This window comes from Eptatretus burgeri, chromosome 1, assembly GCF_056783735.1.
Source record: "Eptatretus burgeri isolate ZD-2024b chromosome 1, Ebu_testis_v1, whole genome shotgun sequence".
Classification (NCBI taxonomy): domain Eukaryota; kingdom Metazoa; phylum Chordata; class Myxini; order Myxiniformes; family Myxinidae; genus Eptatretus; species Eptatretus burgeri.
Window position 1 is genome coordinate 160838067 of NC_140961.1, and position 24065 is coordinate 160862131.

The 24065-nt window shown below is 39.3% G+C and overlaps 1 protein-coding gene across 1 annotated transcript in view; it reads right to left on the minus strand.

Annotated features, from left to right (window-relative positions):
• LOC147035881 (extracellular calcium-sensing receptor-like) overlaps positions 1-11145 on the minus strand; it is a 73685-nt gene extending 62540 nt beyond the window's left edge. The window contains exon 1 of the mRNA XM_085869834.1: positions 10894-11145. Coding sequence (XP_085725960.1) covers positions 10894-11125 — 232 coding nt within the window. The 5' untranslated portion in view covers positions 11126-11145. The remainder of the gene's footprint in view (positions 1-10893) is intronic.
• Between the last annotated feature and the right edge of the window lie 12920 nt (positions 11146-24065).

Consider the following 24065-nt stretch of genomic DNA (forward strand, 5'->3'; position numbering starts at 1 on the left):
AAAATTGTTATGGATTAGATCCTGCCCACTATTTCACAGCTCCTGGTTTAGCTTGGAGTGCAATATTGAAAATGACAAAACAAGTTATAGATTTAATCAGTGATGTTGATATGCTTTTGATGATTGAGAAGTCCAAGAGAGGTGGAATATCACAAGTATGTTCAAAAAGATATGCTAAAGCAAATAATAAATATCTTCCAAATTATGATAGTGAAAAAGATTGTAATTATTTGATGTATTTTGATGCTAATAATTTGTATGGATGGGCAATGTCTCAATCTCTACCTTATGGTAAATTAGAGTGGGTGGAAGAAAAGGATTATGAAAAGGCTTTGATGAATATTGTTATTTCTTCTCAAGAGGAATTGAATGAGGAAGAAGAAGGTTATTATTTTGAAGTTGATTTGAGGTACCCGAGTGATCTTCATAATAAGCATAAAGATCTTCCTTTTGCATGTGAGAAAGAAACCCCAAAGAAAGAATCGTTAAGTGATTATCATAAAAGTTTTAATATTAAAGGTAAATCAACAGAAAAGTTATTAACAACATTCTATGATAAAGAGGGATATGTTTTGCATCAGAGAAGCTTAAAACAGTTTTTGAGAGAAGGATTGAGAGTAGCTAAAATTCATAGAGTTTTAAAATTTAAACAAAGTCCTTGGGTGAAAAAGTATATTCAATTCAATACAGATATGAGAGCAAATACAAAAGTAAAATTTGAAGGGGACTTTTATAAATTAATGAATAATGCTGTATTTGGAAAGACTATGGAAAATGTTAGAAACAGGCAAAACATTAGATTCACAACATCTTGGAAAGAAGCTTCAAGATTGATAAATAAACCAAGTTTTGAGAGAGAAGAGGTTTTTTCAGAGAACTTTTCTGCAATTCATATGAAAAAGGAAAGTATTGTAATTGATAAACCAATTTATATTGGAACAGCAGTTCTTGATTTATCAAAGATATTCATGTGTGATTATTTGTATAATGACTTAAAGAAAGAGTATGGTGAAAATGTTTCATTGTTGTATATGGACACTGATAGTTTTATCCTAGATATAAAAACTGATGATGTTTATGAAGATATGAAGAAAAATATTGGAGAATATGATGCAAGTAATTTCAGCAAGAAGAGTGAGTTATTTTCCAAAAAGAATGAAAAGGTTATTGGTAAGTTTAAGGATGAGTTGGGTGGAAAAGTAATGAGTGAGTTTATTGGATTGAGAGCAAAGGCATATGCTTATAAGTATGGTGATCAGATTGATAAGAGGTTAAAGGGAATAAAGAAATATGTAATAAAGAAATCAATAACTTTTAGAAATTATTATAATTGTTTGATGAATAAGAAAGAAGAATATAGGAAAATGAATACAATAAGAAGTTATAAACATAACATATATAGTGAAGAAGTAAATAAAAAGGCATTAGGAGCCTTTGATGATAAGAGATTTATTTTAGATAATGGAATAGATTGTGTTCCATATGGATATTGTATGATAGAGTGAATAGAATAGATTGTGTTTTAACGATGGGAAGATGGGTTAGGGTTTTTTAAGGGCTACCGCCACGTTTTTCCGCAATATATAAATGGTTAAACCAAGTATTAATCAAACTAAAGAGTGGAGAAAATCTCAGTCTTGGTATATAAATGGAAAACATAATGAATCTGAAAAATATCAAATAAGTCTTATTGAAAAAATAACTAAAACAAAGGTAAATAAAACAAATAAGCGAATCAATTTAAAAACTAGTCAGTTTGAGGATGTAAAGAAAAAAATGAATATCCTTGAATGGACTGAAAACTTTGATGGTTATCAATTGAACAATGAAAAAACAATTTACTATAATCTCAAAATGATAAGTGGCTCAGGAGGTGGTCAAACAAGAGCATTAAGAGAAGTTTATCATTTCGTAATGGCACAAAAGGGGTATCTTAAAAAATATAAAGATTCAAATGTTTTGTTTGTCAATATTTTAGATGGGCATTATTGTGCAAAGAAAATTAAACTATTGAAGGAATTTGAGAATGAACAAATGTTTATAGGTTCAATGAGTGAGCTAAACAATATGCATCGGTTATTTGATAAAGAGTGTCCCGAGGCTTAGATGTTTCAAATATTTCTTTAGAATCAACTTTAACAAATCTTTATCTTGTTGTATGGGTTATTTTAATAGAGAGTCCCTAGGTTAAAAGGGGAGACAAATAAATATACCTTGGGATAAAAAGGGGGTTTATTTTTAAGGAAAAAAAAAGGGAATCGCTGAAAATCCTCCATTCATTTACATAGGGAAAAGTGAGCCAGAACCAGTATATTCACCCTACTCTTGTTATCCACGAGCAAATACCACCCATCGATTTACTGACGGGAATACTGAATGGAGTGGTGGGGGGGGGAGAAAAATAGGGAAGAAGAGAGACACAGGAATGAGGGAGAGAGAAAGGGGGGCGGAGTGTAGAGGTGGAGATGAAAACAGAGATGATGGAGGGAAGTGAGGAGGGGTGTGGGAGGAAGGAGGGATGTGGAAGTGAGGAGGGGTGTGGGTAGGGAGGACAGACGTGCAGTGTAGCGTTAATTACGATTCATACTGTCTCAACACAATTCATGCAGCCTATGTGGATCTCTGAAAAGCGTTCGATTTGGTGAGTGAGGATGCCCTATGGAGCATTATTTGTCTTCGTGGGGTGACACCAAAACTGAACAATTTGATGTCTGAACTATACTGTGGTACTGAGAGTGCTGCGAAATGTGGTGATACCATCTCTGACTTATTTCCAGTTGTTACTGGAGTTATTCAGGGGTATGTATTGGCCCCCACACTTTTCAGTGCTTGTATGGACTGGATTCTGAGGAGGATGTCAGAGAGATCAAGCTGCATTGCATCGTTTGGGAATGTCAAGGTCTCTAACTTTGATTTTGCAGATGATGCTGTCATCTTCGGGGAAACTCTGGATATCATTTTGGGGGCCCTTGAGGTGCTGAATGAGGAGTCAGAGCCGCAGGGATTACAGCTTTCCTGGGTCATATAAGATCCAGGCTGTTCATGGCATCTTTGGTGTTACTATCTTGTCTGTACCCATTTGTGGTGAGGATGTTGAGGTCACAGAGAGATTCATTTAATTTTGCAGTGATATTCACATCTTTGCTGGCCGTGAACTGGATGCCAATAGATGTCTGGGTCAGGCCAAGAGAGTCATGGATTCACAGGATCATGGAGTGTGGCACTACCGATACCTGTGCAGGAGGATGAAAGTCCGAGTCTTCAGGTCTTTGGTGCTCCCAGTCTTGCTCTGCAGTTGTGAGATTTGGACTCTGATCAGGGATCTGAGATGGAGACTTCATTCCTTTGGTACCAGGTCTTTTTGGAGAATCCATGGAAATTGCTAGTCCGACCTTGTGTCCAACGAGCAGTTGCTGAGAGAGACTCAAATGTGATTTGTTACCTACATAGTCCTTGAGCATCAGCTGCGGTTGTGGTGACATGTGGCTCTTTTTCCTGACGCTGATCCTGCTCACCAGATTCTCACTGCGAGGGAGCCTCGTGAGTGGAGAAGGCCAAGAGGCCGACCACATACCTAGTGGTTGCAGCAGGTTGATCAACATCTCAAGCAGATGGGAATGGGCCAGGAATCTGCCTGGAGGATGGCCAGACGGAGGCCCCTGGAGTACCGGCATAAAATTGATGCAGCGACGCACTGCTCTGGCGCATGCTACCATACCTGAACTGAGCAATCTCATCAAAGTGATTCTATATAGAATGACAGTGAATTGGAAACAAAATAATGTCTGAAATCCATTTTCTTCAGCTCAAACAATAAATTATGGCTCAGAGACAAACAGTGCCCAGACATGTCCAGCGAAAAACTCCCATCTGGAGACAAACTCCCATCTGGAGAAAAACTCCTGTCCAGCGACAACAACACCACTGGGCCGCATCCGGAGCCAAGCTGTCTGGCAATAAACACTACCCAGACATAAACTCATACTATAAACACCATTCGGACATAAACACCACCTGGACATAAACACTGCCTGGAGATAATTGCTGCCTGGACACATCCATGGACAAACGTGACGCAGATATGTTTGGAGACAAACATTGTCCAGAGATAAACACCACCTGGACATGTCCGAAAACAAACACCACAGGAGATAAACACCACTGAGAGATAAACCCTGCCAGGACACAAACACTGCCAAGAGAGAATCACCGTCCAGAAACAAACACCGGCAATACACGTCTGGAGACATGCACTGCCTGGAAACATCCAGAGACAAACACCACATGGACAAGTCTACAGACAAATCTTGTCTGGACATAAATACCATACGGATGCGTTCGGAGACAAAAACTGCCCGGATGTATCCAGGGCCAATCTGTCTGTATATAAACTCCCATGTGAAGAACAGAGACATTCAGAGATGTGTGGAAGGGAGAGGGATGGGGCGGAGAACACGGGGAATACAAGATGGACATTACAGGGTCTTTTAGGAAGGAAGCAGGGAATTTGAAGGAGGTCGGTATGGGGTGGATTAACCGGGGTAGAAAAGATCTAGGATTTGGATGGGCGACAATAAGAGGTTGTAGTGAACAGCTGTTTTGAAGGTCTGGAGGGAACAATGGGATTGATCAGAGTGTGGGATTTTACTCCAAAGTTGGGAAAAAGAAGAATGAAAGAGTGAAGGTGAACAGTGATTCGTGATTCTGGTAGTTTTACTAGAAGGGGGTTGTTGGCGGACCTTGAGCGTCCTGCGGAAATATGTTGGGGACAAATTGCAGACAGAGCAGGAGGGGCTAGACTGAAGAGGAGACGGCAGAAGAGAGAAAGACCACTGACCTGCCTGCGGTGAGAGAGTGAGAGGCCCAAAGACTCAGCCTCATCATGGGAGATACCAACAATCTGAAATGCCTTGGTTTCTACAGCATGAAGCTGAGAAAGGTGAGAGGCAGGAGCACCAGCCCAGATGGGAGAAGAGTACTCCATCAGGCTGCAGACAAAAGCTTTGTATGTTGTGAGGAGCTCGGGGGGGGGGCAGAAAAAGGTCTTTGCACGATGGAGGATTCCCCAGTCGGCGACTGGCATTGGAGGCCAGGTTGGAAACGTGGCAGATCATGGCAGATAGTGAGACCCAGAAGCTTGAAAGAAAGGACTTCTTACAGAGGTTTGTTGAGAAAGTAGATAGGGGGCGGGGGGTGATGTGTGGAAGGGTCCTTTCGAAGAGACATTGTAAGAGTGAGAGATTTGTCAGGATTGAAAGATATGTTACACGTGTTTGACCTGTTTGTGTTTTACCGAGATCTGCAGAGAGTGAATAAGCTGCTGCTTGCCGGTCTGAGGGATGACAGATGGTAAGACAGAGGGTGGAGTCATCAGCAAAGAGATAAGGGGGATTTTCCAGAGAGTCAGAGAGATCATTGATGAAAAGCAGAAAAAGAACAGGGCCCAGAACACGGCCTTGAGGAACTCCAGCCCGGACAGGAATATGGGATGAAAGAACTCCATTTAAGGCCAAACATTGATGGCGACAGGAGAAGAAGTCTACAAGCCATGAGTGGAGATGGCCTTGGGTGCCATACCAATAGAGTTTGGTGAGCAAGGCAGGATGCCAGACCGTGTCAAAAGCACGTGATATGTCTTGGGATATGGCTCTGATTTCATGTCCAGAATTGAGGACATCCATCCATTGTTGGGAGAGCAGAAAAAGCAGATCCAGGGTCGATTGACCTGTCTGAAACCAAATTGATGATCATAAATCAAGCGATTGGAGAAGAGGAAGGATTAATTTGAATGTCTGAAGCGATGATGGATTCCCCAACCTTGATGATAATTGGGAGAAGGCTGATTGGTCTGTCGTTGCAGGGATCTGTTTTTGCACCTTTTTATGCAGGGCGATATTGTTTGATGATATGCAAGCAGATAGCAAAAGACCTTGATGAAATGCGAGGGTGACTGGAACAGAGAGAGGGTGAGCAAGATCAGAGGAGAGGTTTTTTGGGGACACGTGTGCTGATGCCGCCTGGACTGTTTGTAGAATATGAGTCGAGGTTTGACAGCAAGCTCTCCCCTTTGTCAGAAGAAAAGGACACAGAGTCCAAGGACAGTTGGGTGCGACTGGAAAATGTGGGTACAGAAAGCGATGGGGTTCGGACAAAAGATTTTGATGCAAACACCGATGTTTAGGCATTCGGCGTTTTCGTCTGCGGTATCAGCAGTATGGCCATTTTTAAGGTAAGGGAGGGGATGGAGGGGGAGCATACACAAGAAACAGATTTGATTCGCCACCACCAGGATTTGGAAGAGGGAGAGAGGTTTGAGAATTCAGACTGAAGCTGAGAAAGATGTTGTTTTCTGGCTTTCTGAGGATAGACACACACTTGTTCCAAGCTTTCTGGAAGGAAATGAGATACCCTCAGTTGAGTTTTCTTTCTATGAGGCAAAGGCAAGTTGTTTCAGGACAACTCCCTCACCACAAGCTTCAGTGAACCATGGGCGGGAGGAACTGTAGGACAACTGAAGACAAGAGGGGATAGACCTGTGCATGAGAGAGCGTACGTTTGTTTGAAAAATAACTAGGATGAATTGATGTTGGAGAAAGTATCGATAGGAGACCAGTCTAGAAGTTTCATGGCTGCTTGGAGACCCTGCCGGTCGGACTGAGTGAAATGCCAGACTCGACAGCAGTAAGGTGGTTCTCCAATTACTGCCAGAGAGATGTCCACTTTGACAAGGACGTGGTCAGAAGAACCTATTGGAGTGGAGGAAGAACAGCAGATAATTTTAGGGAAATTTGTCAAAATCAGATCCAGAAGAGATGGAGTATCATTGGTTGAGATCCGGGTCAGGAAATTGACCGATTGAGTCAGTCCCAATGAGTCGCATAATTATTTTGCTGAAGTTCCATGACAGGTGCGAGAGTTACCCACACCTAGCCAACTGGCATGATGACAATTAAAGACACCACATATAAGGAAGAGAGAGTTCAGATCAGAAGATATAAGTTGATCCATGTTTTCGGTCAGTAAGGTGTCAATGGAGTCAACACTGTTTGGGGGATGGTACAGTACACATATATACATGGAGGGCAAGCTGAAGCCAGACGTATTCCTCTGCACACACACACACACACACACACACACACACACACACACACACACACACACACACACACACACACACACACACACACACACACACACACACACACACACACACACACACACTCACCACTCGCTCAGGATGACAGAGCATGAACCACTCACTCTAAATGACGTGGTACAGCAAAAGCATCCACAGTAAGTGAATGATTTGTTCAGAATGACGTAGCGTGGTACTGCTATCGAATGTAGGGTGCACAGAAAGTGGCTTTATCACTCCAATTAAATGGTTGATAAGGAATGGCTGGTCAGGCTGTGGCTGCATGCCATATAGGATCCTCTTAACTTCAAAGATGGTCTTCACCGCTCCCGCAGCAGTGAAATAAATGAAATGAGTTCTTTCAAACAATGACTTTATCCACAAAATAGTTAGTTTAATGGAGAACAACCCTGGAGACATCGCAAAGTTTAATCACCCATAAAATATACATTGCAGATAATCTGCTATGTTTCCTGTTCGTCTGTGCATAAGTTTTGTGGTATATCGGTTTGTGGTTGGTACAACCATTGCAACTTTATTTTAAAACATCCGTTTTTCACCAGATTTGCTTTGATTCCTCATACAGCACTCTGCCAAACGTCTGATAATATAGACACATATCTGGCAGATGCTATCAATAAACAGTCCCTCTGGGGAACAGGGCAAGATGTCAAGCAGTGAAAGCATCAAAACATTTTGTTTAATGAAGCTGGTTAATTTTGGCATGTTCCTAAATATTTTGTTCACTCAAAGTAATTCCAAAAACAGTCGAAAAAGTTGTTTATTGCTTTGGAAATTTCACATATTTGTTGTGTACATACACTACTGGTCGAAAGTTTTAGAACACCCCCATTTTTCCAGTTTTTGCTGAAATTTAAGCAGTTCAAGTCCAGTACATAACCTGAAATGGTACAAAACTAGCAGTAAACTGCCAGAGGTTAAAAAAAGTTTAGGTTACCGAAAACTGAAAAATAATGTAAATTTCAGAGTTGTTAAAAAAGGCCTTTTTCAGGGAACAAGTAATGGGTTAGCAACTGCAGCTGTTCTGCAGCAATGGAAGTAAATTAAGCCTTGAAAGTTGATGCAAACAATTCCGGCAGGTGTCCCAACTTTTGTAGATTCGTAACAAACCCTCTGTCTGTAGAAAAGCATGTTGGAACAGACTGTGTTGATACCCCTCTCTGAAGCATTATTTGGACAATATTGCACTTCAGGAAATAGTATATTGCTATCATAATGGCGAGAAAAAGACAATTAACAAAGGAAGACAGACAGACCATTATAACCCTGAAAAGTGTAGGTCTTTAATTCAGAGAAATTGCAAAGAAGCCAAAGTGTCAGTGAGTACAGTTTCCTACACCATCAAAAGGTACTTGGAAACTGGAGGAAACTCTGACAGGAAAAGTTCTGGCAGAACCAAAGCCACAACACGATTAGAAGACAAGTTTCTGAGAGTCAACAGCTGGCGTGTAGGTGGCTCACAAGACAGCAGCTTCAAGCACAGCTTAACACTGGTCGAAGTTCGGAACTCTCAGTTTCAACTGTGAAGAGAAGACTACGAGCTGCAGGTTTGACAGGTTGAGTGGCAGTAAGAAATCAATTGCTGAGATGGCAAAATAAGAAAAAGAGGCTTGCCTGTGCCATGAAGCACCACCAATGGATAACTGAGAACTGGAACAATGTCTTCTGGACCGATGAATAAAAATTTGAAATCTTTGGTTCATCACGCAGAGTTTTTGTACGCCATAGAGTAGGCGAAAGGATGGTTCCTCAGTGTGTGACACCAAGTGTCAAACATGGAGTAGGAAGCGTGATGATTTGGGGCTCTTTTGCTGGATTCAGAGTCAGCGACTTGCACAGAGTGACTGGCACCCTGAACCAAAATGGCTACCACAGCATTAGGCAGCACCATGCAATACCTTCTGGTCTATGCCTAGTTGGTCAGGGGTTCATCCTACAGCAAGATAATGACCCAAAACATACCTCCAGGCTATGTCAGAACTACCTTAGAAGAAAAGAACAAGACAGTAGGCTTCAAATCATGGAATGGCCAGCACAGTCTCCATAATTAAACCCCATCCAGCTGGTTTGGGATGAACTGGACAGAAGGGTGAAAGCAAAGCAACCTTCAAGTGCAACACATTTGTGGGAATTTCTGCAACAGTGTTGGGAACAACTTTCCGAGCAATATTTGATTTCCATTGTAGAAAGAATGCCACGCGTATGCTAGGCTGTGAAATCTGCAAAAGGTGGCTATTTTTATGAGTCAACAATTTAGATTAAATTTTGTTCAACAAAACGATTCCATGATTTATTTTTTATCTGCAATTGTTTATTTGTTCTATGTATTAATTTCAGAGTACACTGAAACATTAAACTGCTTAAATTTCAGGAAAAACTGGAAAAATGGGGATGTTCTAAAACTTTTGACCAGTAGTGTATATGGAGAAGTCGGGACGACAGCCTCGCTTGCTTAAAGTAAATAGGCATATAGGCTTATTTACGAGACTCGTTACTTTTTATCCCCCACCGTGTGGCAGAAGGGAGATATTGTTGTCACCCGGGTCGTCCGTCCGTCCGTCCGTCCGTCCGTCTGGCCGGCTGGCTGGGCATCAACATTTATATCTGTGAGTGCGATAACTCATAAACTGTTCACCATATCGATTTGAAATTTGGGTCACACATGTACCACCTGAAAAGGAAGTACCCTATTGATTTTGGGCGTGGCTGGATCCAAGATGGCCGACTGGGGCGGCCATCTTGAAAAAAGTTTCAATGGCGGGGGATTCCCCATTTCTGATGGGTATATTTTAAATTATCAGACCACTCCAGATTTTGCCATTTATTTAGTCCAGACAATATCTGATCCTCAAAACCAAAGTAATATTTCTATTATATATTGTATTTGGTCCGTCACAGTAGATCAAGGAAAATTTTATTATAAAATACATGAAATCACTCCAAGCTCCTAGTTTGAAAACTATAGCACTTACAAAAGCAATGTACCCAGCGATTTGTAGCAACGATGAACAGGAATTTGAAAATATGAATGAGGAAAGTTTAAAAAAAAACTTTATCATTAAGAAATCGTTGTTGCCTGTTCCAAGTCAAGGCCTGGTTGAGCAGGCCAAAAAACATGGCGGTTTCAGACCCCAGCAAGGTGACCTCGGATACGTCTTTAGACCCCATAGAGAGTGGTGACCAAGGATGCGCCTGATAAAGGATATAATTAAATGAGGCTATTCTTATTTCTGCAACAATTGGGCCAAATTCAATTTCAAATTATAGGAAGATCAAATTTTGATCAAATTTCAAAACTCCTTTCTTTCTTTCAAAATGAAAGAAGATCAAATTTTGATGAACTGTAGCACCATGTCACTGCTGTCAATATGTTGCCTTTTTACGCTATAAAGATTACCTCTCACGGTTATTTGTGAAAAATAAAGCAAAGATTGGCTCCAACATGCAGTCAAACTCAACTGTACCAAACTGTTGAGGAGAACCCAATCAGTGAACAACTAATGGTCGCATAGAATCAGAAGTTTCAGTAAGTGTTGTGGATAATACACTTGCAAATGAACAATCAAATGATTTAATTGCAACAACCAACATTCTTGAATTTAAATGAAGGATTCATCACTATGGGTTTTTTTCCTCTTTTGTTTCTACACAGTAGCAATAGATAATCAATCTATGCTTATCACGCCAAGGCAAGCAACAATGAGCCAGATGAGTCCACCAACAGAGGTAAGGCTCACCGAGTTTTAAAAGATCATTGTGCTCATAGAGTTGTGGCCATACTTCCCGAAAAGCCAAACAAAGGTTTTCTGTCTTTGTTGCTGCAGCAAACTGTGCTGCAGAATATTTCCCATATTCATCATCAATATTCATTGTGCCAATGTAGATCCATTGAAAATATTTCACTAACTCAACAACAGCAGATGTCCGATATATGTCACTTGGATATGTGCGAAGCAAGGAGCGGTACATCTTCTTATCACTCAGACACTTGCAGCTTGCTCCAAAACTTATCTGAATTGTTTATGAAAAGATGCAAGAACTTCCGTCAGCATTTTCAATGAACTGCAACAATATAAAAACTTAAACCATTGAAAATGCAAATAAATATTTCATTATTATCTTGAGATTTATACCTGTGGGAATGAAAACAAGCTGAGGACATTACTTAGGTGTTTAGTAAGTTGTGAAGAGTAAGGTCCAATAATCACATAGGGTGAGCAAAATCCTTTAGATAAATCATCTGTTTCAATATTTTCTTTCATGATCCTCAAGCCATATTCCAGCACTTTCTGAGTTGAAAAACACGAATCATAAATTCCATAACCCAATGTGATATTAGGAAGCATTGTCACATCTTTGTTAATTTCTTCAATTGCAAACACCATTGTTGTGGCCCATTGTAGTTGTTTTGGTTGCAACCTTTTAGATCATGGCAAACAATAAGTTCGTTGTTTTAAAATTTGTGACATATGAAACTTACCTTTGTATTGATATGTATATATATATATATATATATATATATATATATATATATATATATATATATATATATATATATATATATGTATTTTAATTACATTCTGCATTGCATTATGTGAACAACAAAAAGCAAGCTTGATGATTTTAAATTTTTTGATTGATTATTGACCTCAAGGCAACAAGGTGACAACAGGAAATAGGACTTTGAAATGGCATTGCTCATTAACTTCTGCGGCTTCCTTCTTGGCCTTCCATTTCAATATGTTCATCTATTGGCTGCTATTAGAACACCCTTATTCTGGACATTTCCATCTGTCTGTCCGCGAAACTTTGGTCAAGCTGAGGGGCTAAAGCACTCAACCGATTCCAATGAAATTTGGTATGTAGGACCAATATTTCTGGGAATCGTGTGCTTTCTAAAATGTGACACCGAGCCCGAGCAAGGGCATAGCAACGGCCCTTTAAAGTGGTCAAAAAATCGAAAAAAAATATTTAAAAAATCGAAAAATCGAAGCTTAGAGTTCTGTGTGCAATCCATCTTGCTCACTTTCTGTCAAGTTGCCGCCCTAACAAAAAATATTTGTAGAAGGAGATAAGTTTTGGGCAAGTACATGTCGAACATTTCAGAAACGGTTAATTGCGAATATCTCTAAGAGAAAGAGTCTGATTTTGATGAAACTTGGGTGAAATGTGTACAATGTGGCTGGCATGTACACAAAAATGAATGGTTGCTATGCACAGCTCCGTTGCTTAGCAACAGCTAAAATACTTTATCGTACTTTGTACACTTATTGTGGACTGTACAAAAAAATCAATACCTCCGAAACTGGACCTCCCAGGGACCTTTTTTTTTGTGCCCAAGGAGAATGTCTTACAGCATCATATAAAAAATAAAATCTTCAGCGAATAGATAAATGGAATTACCAGGGCTGCCATTTGTTAGAGTCTCTTTGGAAACATGCCTGAAATTTCACAAGGTGGGTTTCTGGGCACAAATATATATATATATACATATATATATATATACATATATATATATATATATATATATATATATATATATATATATATATATATATATATATATATATACATATATATATATACATATATATATATATATATATATATATACATATATATATACATATATATATATATATACATATATATATACATACATATATATATATACATATATATATATATATATATATATATATATACATATATATACATATATATACATATATATACATATATATACATATATATATATACATATATATACATATATATACATATATATACATATATATATATATATATATATATATATATATATATATATATATATATACATATATACATACATATATATATATACATATATATACATATATATACATATATATACATATATATATATATGTATACATATATGTATATATATATATATATATATATACATATATGTATACATATATATATATATAAGATGTGGGGGTAGATGGAGGAATTTAATAGGGAATATAGCATTTTGTTGAATTGCTTGGTTTGTGGACATATAGAAGGTATCTTGATGTAACTAAGTGTGGAACCTGTGAGCTTAAGTGTTACGTGTCACCACACTTGGGGTGGTGCGGTGTTATTTAGTGAGGGAGTAAGAATAACTTCCCCAACATGTAATTGCCCTCTGTGACTTTTCTCCATGTCTTGATAACAAAAACAATGTGGAGTAACAAGCAAACGTGCCGAGCGGGCAGAAGCCCCATGTCCAAGTGTGACGATGGGCGAAGTCGCAACCATGGGCTGATGATTGATGGATGTGATGTCAGAAGCTAGCCGAACAGGCGGAAGCCCCACCTTCTCAGATTTCGTGCGAGCAGGCCATGCCTCAGTGGCAGAGGATGGAAAGGTGTGATTGAAGAGGAAGGGTTGTTTGTGCATTTTTGGAGAGGCGAGAGTTGACGTTGAGTATATATATATATATATATATATATATATATATATATATATATATATATATATATATATATATATATATATATATATATATATATACATATATATAAACATAGTTGAGTTGACATACATATATATACATATATATATATATATATATATATATATATATATATATATATATATATATATATATGTATATCCTATATATTATTTCTGTTAAGGTCTGCACGTAATTTGACATTTCTCCTCCGAAACTGCCAGAAGGATTGTCACCACTTTCGGCATGCGGGTGCTCTGTGCTCTAATGAACAGCATGGGCTATGTGAGATCGCGCCAGATGGATGGGTTTGGGAATTTTTGTCTATTTTCTAATTTTTACATTCATTTGCATGGCGACGTGTGACGTCACCGCTGAGGTGTAATGACATCATGACATCATCGGTCATTCGCTGACGCCATTACGTCTGTCATCGACAGACCGAGACCGCTGAGAGGCATAATGCCACTCCGAGAAAACAGTGTCTGCAATGTAAAACCCTCTTCTGCACATGCTCACTCCCTCAGAAGGTGAATTTGACACTAAAAATGTCACAAGAAACATTGTATATAAAGAAATTCGATAAATCACATTGTGAACACTGGATATATTGATGTTCTAACGAACCCTCACTTTCGAAACTTCGTGCAGACCGTGGGTTTTGCTCATAGATATAGATATATATATATATATATATATATATATATATATATATATATATATATATATATATATATATATATATATATACATATATATATACACACACACACATACATCTACATCATGGAAGACAGAAGTACTCCATATTAAGAGATGATACGAGAAAACAGTGGCCACCCATTCAAATGTGTCACTATGATACACTCATAAACTACTATGGAGTGAAGTCATCAAAATTTAAAAGCCATAACTTTTCTTCTCAAGCGTTTTCTGAACTTCCAAGACTTAAAAAGATGCCAAAATACATCACTAAATCACCAATTTGTAATTCCTCTTGTTGTTGGTCTTCCTCCTAAAACCACAATGTAAAATTGTCGCCTGACCAACCTCAATAACTGCTGAGGCTATGATGTTGATTCTAAAGTGAGGAAGTTAATTTGTCTCTGGGCTTGTGCACGCAACACCAAAATTCAAAAATATATATAACACATTAATAGTTTTATTACAAAAATAAATCAAACATAAATGTGGACTCAAGCAAACCAAGCAGGGATTGTCAGAAGGGAGGAAATGGACATTGGACAGAACCATTCCAAAAGTGATACATATCCAAACCATCACCCAAATCAACCAAAACAAGTATTAGAAAAATTTAATAACATAGATGGATTTAATCCATCCCAAAATAACAAAATATATGAAACGTTAAGCATTTTTTATTTTTTATTTTTATAACGATATTCGCTTTGACATTTCCACACATGATACGGGGCAATGACTGAACTGAAAATAAATAGAATGCTCATTGCCCGTCAAAAGTGTCACCATCGTGAGCTTGATGTCACATAACCGGCGCCATCCTTGTGAGCATGACTTGGCCGACTTGCGTCGCAGATCAAGGTGGTTTTGAATGCGTCCCAGATTGAAAAAGCCAAATAAATTTTAAAATGACATTTTGTGCGGCAATAAACTGCTCCAATCTGTTACAGGAAGGTGTTGTGAAAAGACATTTCACAGGTATTCTGATACATTGATGAACAGGAATGGTGTAGTTTTACTCTGAAATATCACTGCAGTATTGTCGCTTCTCATTTGACATTCATAATATAAACACCGTTGGTAAACCAATTTGTTTGCAGGTCGCAAATTGATTTACAACATTTTTATGTAGGGACGATCAACAAGTGTATTTATGTTAACGGCCACCATTAATCCTACCTTCTCCTCGGTTTGGCAAGGTTCGGCCGAGGGAAATTTGATCCAAGTCTTTCACGAACCAGCTGGTGTCGATGATATCTAGACAGTTCAGAGACGATTGTGCGATGGGATGTCCAGTTTAACGTCCATCCGCAGGACGGCAGACTCATTGATTAATCACGCTGTATGGATGGAAACACTGGATGGACAGCTTATAGCTGGATAGGGACATCTGGACAGCAAATCTGTGACATAAATCTCTGCAACAACGTGTGGAGAGGCAAGCATAGCAAGCCGAACCATGCTTATATATATATATATATATATATATATATATATATATATATATATATATATATATATATATATATATATATATGCATGGAATTGCTTGCTATGTTCGCCTCTTCACACGTCGTTGCAGAGATTTACGTCACAGATTTGCTGTGTTCTCATGATTTACACCACTGCCAAACTCAGACCTCCTTACCTTCTCACATCATCTCAAACACTCATGACCTTCCCCTTTTTAAAAAGCAGATTTTTTACTTTGTCAAAATCTGTTCGAGTATTCTCCCTTTCCTTACTTTTCTATCAATGTAGTTATTTTATTCAGGCTTGGCATCGATGAGGACTATTTAGTCCGTGACTGAAACCTTCAACATTAGAGAAAGAAAAAAAAATGACCAAGCAATCATTTCCAGCATCCGCTCTAAGTCTGGAAGGTCAGCTGTTGGAACTCCAATGGTGTCATTCCAAAGACTTAAATATGGTGCATGTGGCTTCCTTGCTTGAGGCTCAGAATTTTAAAAGGATAGAAGATGGACAAGCTCTAAAATTTGGGAATAACAGTGCAGGCTTTGATGGACCAAATGGCCTCCTCCTGCATTAATGTTCCTCATATTTTAACTTTTCGAAAGATTGGAAACAAGAGTTGTGGAAGAGAAGAGTGTTTGGTTAAATAGACAGGCATAAAGTGTTTTATCAACCAATCAATTGAAAGCTGTTATTAAAATTCTGTAACATGATAACCAATGGTTCAAAACAGAGAGGAAACAAAAGTTGACAGAGAACAGATCCCAAGTTAACCCCAAAATATCAATGGAGTGTGGGATGAATCTCCAGCAATATTTACCCTTGATGTATAATCTATAAGAAGAGATGTAAACCATTAAAGAACAGTTCCAGAGGTACAAATACAGGGTGAGAAAATGTCAACTAATATAATATTATTGTGAATGGAGTCACAAGCAGTTAATAGGTGATGTCATAATGAGATACTAATGTCACAACACAATGAGATGCTTGCTACACGTCAGTTATCTGCTTTGGACAATATGTAATTTGTCATCTAAACGAGGACAGTCCCCCTGTTATAGAACATTTAAAATCTGTAGGGTTATAAAAGAGAATGCTGATGCAGAAGTTATGTTTTAAATAAACAAATAAAATTGTTTAAGAAACAATCAAAATTATTTACTTACGTCGTACAGACCGGAATCGGAGGATGTTTTTCCATAAGTGGAAGGGTTTTGAGTACCGTTATATGCAGAGGAAAGATTCCGCCTAAAATGAAATCTCCATCTGAAAACATTCCTTTTAGGTCGCTTCCGATAAAAGGCTTACAAACTGCACCACAGACAAAAGGGAGATGAACAAAGAGGAAAATTGCTCCCAGCATTGTTTCTCATGTAAAAGGGAGTTTTCAAAACATTTATTTTTATGCTTTACAAGCTCCATCTTTAAACATTAACATCATTGTGCTGATGTTTTTCAATTACAGGAAAATTATCGGAATTGCAAATGATTTTAAAAAGTTTTCCCATTAACTGAATATTTTATGGAAGTTAGATATTAATGTTAGTTAGATAATTTAATAAACGATACATCATTGAGAAAATGGTTTATTCTTTTATGATGTTCAGATAATTATTCCATGAAATTATCATATAATTTACAGTGTATGGTGGCATAGCTGGGTGGCAAATAACATTTGCTTTTTTTCTGAAAATAAAAATATTGCAATGTGTGTGGGAAAGAAGAGGAACCATACCACCCCTCACATTATATTGTCATTGTAAATGTTACATCTGCATACGTTTTTGTGAACGATGCACACATGATTCATGTTTAATACAGGAAGTCGAGGTGATAATGGCACCCATATAGTCCAGGAGCCCAGAATATTTATTCAAGTGAAAAACGCCGGAACGTTTGACCTTATGGGCTGATGGGGACATCCATCGACATCACAAAAATGCCTCACTCAATTAGTGACACCATTACCGATAAACCTATTTTGCTCAATATCTGGAAAAATATGCAGGATAATATAACGAATAAGGTCTCTTCACCTATGTTTTCTAGTCAATAATTACACTGACACCCACATTATTGATAGAAAATGTATAGTTTACCGTATAAATGTTTAGTTTACCCACTCAGTTAGCAACGCCATTGTGGAAAAACCCATGTTCATTAATATCTGAAAAACACTGCATGATAATATCACAAATAAGGTGTCCATACCCATGCTTTTATGGTGAAATATTACAATGCCAACTCTCGTGCTTGAAAATGTTGAGTTCACCCTGAAAGTTGCCAACTGGAGTCGTACCATCTCTGTCTTTTGTTACAATGTGGGAAATAATGCATTGGTCTCTGTCCCTTTTTGTTATTTACAGATTAATGCAAATGAAGCCCCCGTTTGTATAATTTGCAAAGAAAGATGAGAAAAGAAACGTGCCCTGAAGTGTTTCAATTCCAGCAACTGGGAAACAGCCAAAATGCTGCAAGACGGCGAAAGGCTATTCAAAGTGAAAATGTTGAACTTTGCTGCAGAGAATGTGAAGCAATCTAAGACCGTAGCACGAATAGCGAATGTGGCAGAGGGAGTCAGGGATGTCTTTGTGCGAATCTTAGCTGTTGCTGCTGAGACAAGTGATGCACTTGATCTGCATCACATTCTTAGCTACCCAGTTGCTGAAGTACCACTTTCTCTTGCCCATAGCGATGGAACTCCCCTGAAGATGGACAGGGCATCTCTCACAAAGAAACTTGAAAGCAGACAGGAAATGTTTCTCGATGACAACAGTCTTCCCCCAATAACAGCCACAGTGATTGATGGTGGTATTATCTTCCATGAAACCGTGCTGCAGCACAGCAAGTCCACATATGCAACCATGGCAAAGAATCTTTTGGCAAAAGTATGTTTGTATCATGGGGAGCAAATCCATTTAGTGCTCGACAAGTACCAGTCACCATCAATCAAAGATAGCAAGCAAAACCTGCATCTGTCAACTACTCCTCAATCATTCATCATTATTGGACCTGACCAGGCTCAGCGACAGTGGGTGCAGAGTTACTCAAAAGTGGATCATTCAAGGAACAGTTTGCCCCGTTTGTAATGGAGGAATGGAAGAAGCTCCAATATGGTTCAATTATTGGAAGAAAAACACTGTATGTTTCAAATGGTGGTTTGTGTATGGAGATGAAGAACAATGAGGATGATGTGCTGCAAATAGAGGGACTTACTCACTTCCAATGAAGACATGAAGAAGCTGACACACTCATTGCCTTTCATACAAACATTTCCACTGGTAACATTCTCGTAAAGTCCACTGATTCGGACGTCTTCATCATTCTGCTTGGGCTTTCTGGAAGGTCGGAAGTGATAAACATCATCATGCACTATGGATCTGGCAACCACCGAAGGTACATTGATGTCACTAAACTAACTGAGATTCTTGAGAAGAAACAGACTGGATACACTGAAGCACTAATCGGCCTTCATCCCTTGACTGGTTGTGATTTCACATTGTGTTTCTACAGAAAGGGCAAAGTGAAGCCCTTCCAGCGGATGGAGTCAAATGAAGCTCATGTGACAGCATTGCGATCTCTAACAGCTGAGGAGGTAGACATCCAAGCTGTTAGATCCTTTGTCTGCATGCTACATGGCTTCAAAACCTCTGACATTAATGAAGCCAGATAAAAGGCATTTGTGCGAATGCGTGGTGGTGAAGAAAAGGAGCCCCTTGCCAGAATAAAGAAGATAAACTGTGCCTCTCTTCCCCCATGCACCAATACACTTGGTAATCATATGAAAATGGTGCACTATGTGGCAAGAATCTGGAAGAGAGCTGATCAGACAGATCCAACTGCTGGGGCGAGTCTGACAGACTATGGATAGAAGTTGTCTCAAAACTGCATTGAACCAGACTGGTATCCAGGAAGTTCAGTTCCAGAGTCCCTCACAGGCCCACATGAGGATGATGGGGATGGCATGGGAGATAATTCAGTAGATGAGGAAGAGTCAGATAATGCTTGGAGTGAGGACAGTGATGAGAGTGACGAAAGTGATCGAGAAGACTTGTAATGCCAAGAGGATATCAAGTTAATTATATGAACTGCACATTTGCAAGTTTTTCATATATCATTGTTCGGTAATGGCTTCGCTTAATAAGCGGGTGGGCTACACATTTACATGGTAAACTACACATTTTCCAGTAATAACACAGGTGGCAGCGTAATGAATGACCATAAAAATATCAGTATGGACACCTTATTTGTGATATTATCACGCAAAAAATATCGAAAAGCTAAAAGAGAGGTGGCTAAGGCCAAGGAAAAGGCATATGACGAGCTGCATGAGAAGTTGGATACAAAAGAAGGGGAAAAGGATTTATACCGATTGGCAAGACAGAGGGACCGAGCTGGGAAGGATGTGCTGCAGGTTAGGGTGATAAAGGACGCAAATGGGAATGTGCTGACGAGCGAGGAGAGTGTGTTAAGAAGGTGGATGGAGTACTTTGAGGAGCTGATGAATGAAGAAAATGAGAGAGAGAGAAGGTTGGAAGAGGTGGAGATAGTGAATCTGGAAGTGGGGTGGATCAGTAAGGATGAAGTGAGGACTGCTATGAAGAAGATGAAAAGTGGAAAGGCGGTTGGCCCAGATGGTATACCAGTGGAGGCATGGAAGTGCTTAGGAGAGATGGCAGTGGGGTTGTTAACCAGATTGTTTAATAAAGTCTTGGAAAGTGAGAGGATGCCGGAGGAGTGGAGATTAAGTGTGCTGGTTCCGATTTTCAAGAATAAGTGTGATGTGCAGAGCTGTGGAAATTACAGAGGGATAAAGTTGTTAAGCCACACCATTAAGTTGTGGGAAAGAGTAGTGGAAGCTCGGTTGAGAGGAGAGGTGATGATCTGTGAGCAGCAATATGGGTTTATGCCAGGAAAGAGCACCACTGATGCGATGTTTGCTTTGAAAATGTTGATGGAGAAGTATAGGGAAGGCCAGAAAGAGTTACATTGTGTGTTTGTGGATTTAGAGAAAGCTTATGATAGGGTGCCAAGAGAGGAGTTGTGGTATTGTATGAGGAAGTCGGGAGTGTTGGAGAAGTATGTGAGGATCGTGCAGGATATGTATGAGGACAGTGTGACAGCGGTGAGGTGTGCGGTAGGAATGACGGACCGGTTTAAGGTTAAAGTGGGATTGCACCAAGGATCGACTCTGAGCCTTTTCCTGTTTGCAATGGTGATGGACAGGTTGACGGACGAGATCAGACTGGAGTCTCCATGGACCATGATGTTCGCGGATGACATCATGATCTGTAGGGAGAGTAGGGAGCAGGCTGAATCGAGCCTTGAGAGGTGGAGGTACGCACTGGAGAGAAGGGGAATGTTAGTCAGGAGTAAGACGGAGTACATGTGCGTAAATGAGAGGGAGGGTGGTGGTATGGTGCAGTTGCAAGGAGTTGAGGTGGGGAAGGTGGATTGGTTTAAATACTTGGGATCAACTGTCCAAAGTAACGGAGAGTGTGGGAGAGAAGTGAAAAAGAGAGTGCAGGCAGGATGGAGTGGGTGGAGAAGAGTTGCAGGAGTGATTTATGACAGAAGGGTAGCTGCAAGAGTGAAGGGGAAAGTATACAAGACGGTAGTGAGACCAGCTATGTTGTATGGTTTGGAGGTGGTGGCGCTAACAAAAAGACAGGAAGCAGAGCTGGAGGTGGCAGAGTTAAAGATGCTGCGATTCTCGTTGGGAGTGACGAGGATGGATAGGATAAGAAATGAGTGTATTAGAGGGACAGCGCAGGTAGGACGGTTTGGAAACAAAGTGAGAGAGGCGAGATTGAGATGGTTTGGACATGTGCACAGGAGGGAAACGGAGTATATCGGGAGAAGGATGTTGAAGATGGAGCCGCCAGGTAGGAGGAGAAGAGGAAGGCCAAAGAAGAGGTTCATGGATGCGGTGAGGGCGGACATGCGGGTGGTTGGAGTGTCAATGGAAGATGTGGAGGATAGAGCGAAATGGAGACAGTTGGTCCGCTGTGGCGACCCCTAACAGGAGCAAGCCGAAAGAGGAAGAAGATTTGTGATATTATCACGCACAATTTTTCAGATAGTGATGTTTTGGTAATGGCGCTGCTAAATCAATGGGTGAACCATGCATTTACCTGGTAAACTATACATTTTCTAGCAATATTGCATCAGGGTAATTATTGACTATGAAAACATAGGTATGGATACTTTATTCGTGATATTATCATGCATAGTTTGCTAGATATTGAGGAAATTAGGTTTTTCGGTAATGGCGTCACTAATTGAGTGATTTCAGTGGGAAAGCCACGGGTCAGACCCGGCAGCAATTCATTTTTGTGATGGTGGATGATCCCATCAGCCAATGAGGTCAAACGTTCCGGCGCTTTTCACTTGAATAAACGGTCTGGGCTCCTGGACTGATATATCGTCTCGCAGGTTTAGTATTCCTTCCAATCAAAACTCCTTGTATTGTTATACACTCAATGTATCCCAATTGGGTGGACATCCACTCCATGAGGGACAGCCTGGAGTAGTTGTGTTGCACAGGAGATACCAGCCTCCTTCCAAAAAATGGTAAGGGGGAAGCCTGAGGCAGAAGGGTCAGTGTTCTATCAGTCAAGTTACTTTGGACACAGATTTTGGAGTGAGAGACATTCAGTGAATTATCACTTCAACAACAGATAGAAGCAAACTGAGCAAAATGTCTCCTGCCTGGCCAATACTGCCCAGCTTGCCAAATATGGAGATGCTGTCTTCCATCCCCATTGTTTTCTTGAATTATCCTTTGGCCCAGCTCACATGTTGCCTTCAATTTATTTTATTGTCCCACTGTCACAGCCATTCCTTTGTTGTTGAATGGATGTCTGGTCATAGTTAAGGGATTTACTTTATTGGTGGACGGATTTGGTGATGAGCACAAATCCCTGAGATTTTAATGAAGATACTGATCCACATACGATAACTTTTTGAAGTGATTCTTCACCATTGAGGGATATGCCAAAAACTACATACAGCATGACATTTCAAAACATTGTGGACTTGTTATGAAAAACTAGGTGGTGACAATAACAAGCCAATTAGATTTTGTTGAGGTCTAGATGCAGATCTGGACGATCAGTGGGATACACCACGTAAACTGTTCAGTGTGGTGCCATTCCAGTACATTAAAGAACTTGATTTTTTCCTCCGTCACCGAAGGTCGAAGGAGGTTATGTTTTCACCCCTTTCCATCTACCTGTTTGTCACTTTCAAAATCGAAGATTTTTTAAAGTATATTGATCAGTCGATTTTTTTATTTTGTCTGTTTGTTTGTCAATCGCCTACAGGTTACAATTCCAAACCGTTCTTCATGAAACTTCACCGAGTTATAGAGGTGTTCTCAACTGAGAAGCCCATTGATTTTTGAGGTCAATGGTCATCCTGAGATCGAATTTCTAAAATCGTCATTTTTCATTCGATTGACTTGAAATTTTAATAGGATTTACATATTGCATCAGTGATTTTGAAAACCAACTAGTTTTGAGATCAAAAGGTCAAAGGTCATCTTAACGTCAAACTTCTAAAATCAACAATTTTTATCTGAAAAAAATCATCAATTTTTATCTGCTTGAATTGAAAATTAAATGGCTATTTGCATCGTGCATGACTGAATTGGGAAAGCAACTAATTTTGAGGTCAAAATGTCAACTCAAGGTCGAACTTCTAAAATCATCGATTTCAATCTGAAAAATAATCAATTTTCATCCAATTGGTCTGAGCTTTGATTGAGATTAAATTTTAATCTTAAAAAACATGGACAATTTGATGTATCCATGGCAACCTTTGGAGAGGGTGTTGGATTTTGCAAGGATAGTGCTCTGCATGATGTCTTTTTCTTGTTGTTACTTGCAAAATCGAAGATTTTTCAAGTACAGTATATTGTTCAATCGATTTTGTTATTCTGTCTGTCTGTCTGATTTTTTGGTCAATCGCCTGCAGGTCACAATTCTAAACCAATCGTCATGAAATTTTACCAAGCTGTAGAGGTAGTATGAACTGAGAAGTCATATTGATTTTGAGGTCAAATGTCAAAGGTCATCTTAAGGTTAAATTTCTAAAATCATTTTTCATCCGATTGACTTGAACTAGACACGATTTTCAAATCCACTTACTGGATTCAACGACCAATTATTTTGAGGTCAACCGCCGCCAAAAGGTCTACATAGGCCAAAGGTCAACAACAGGTGAGATTTGTAAAATCCTCAATTT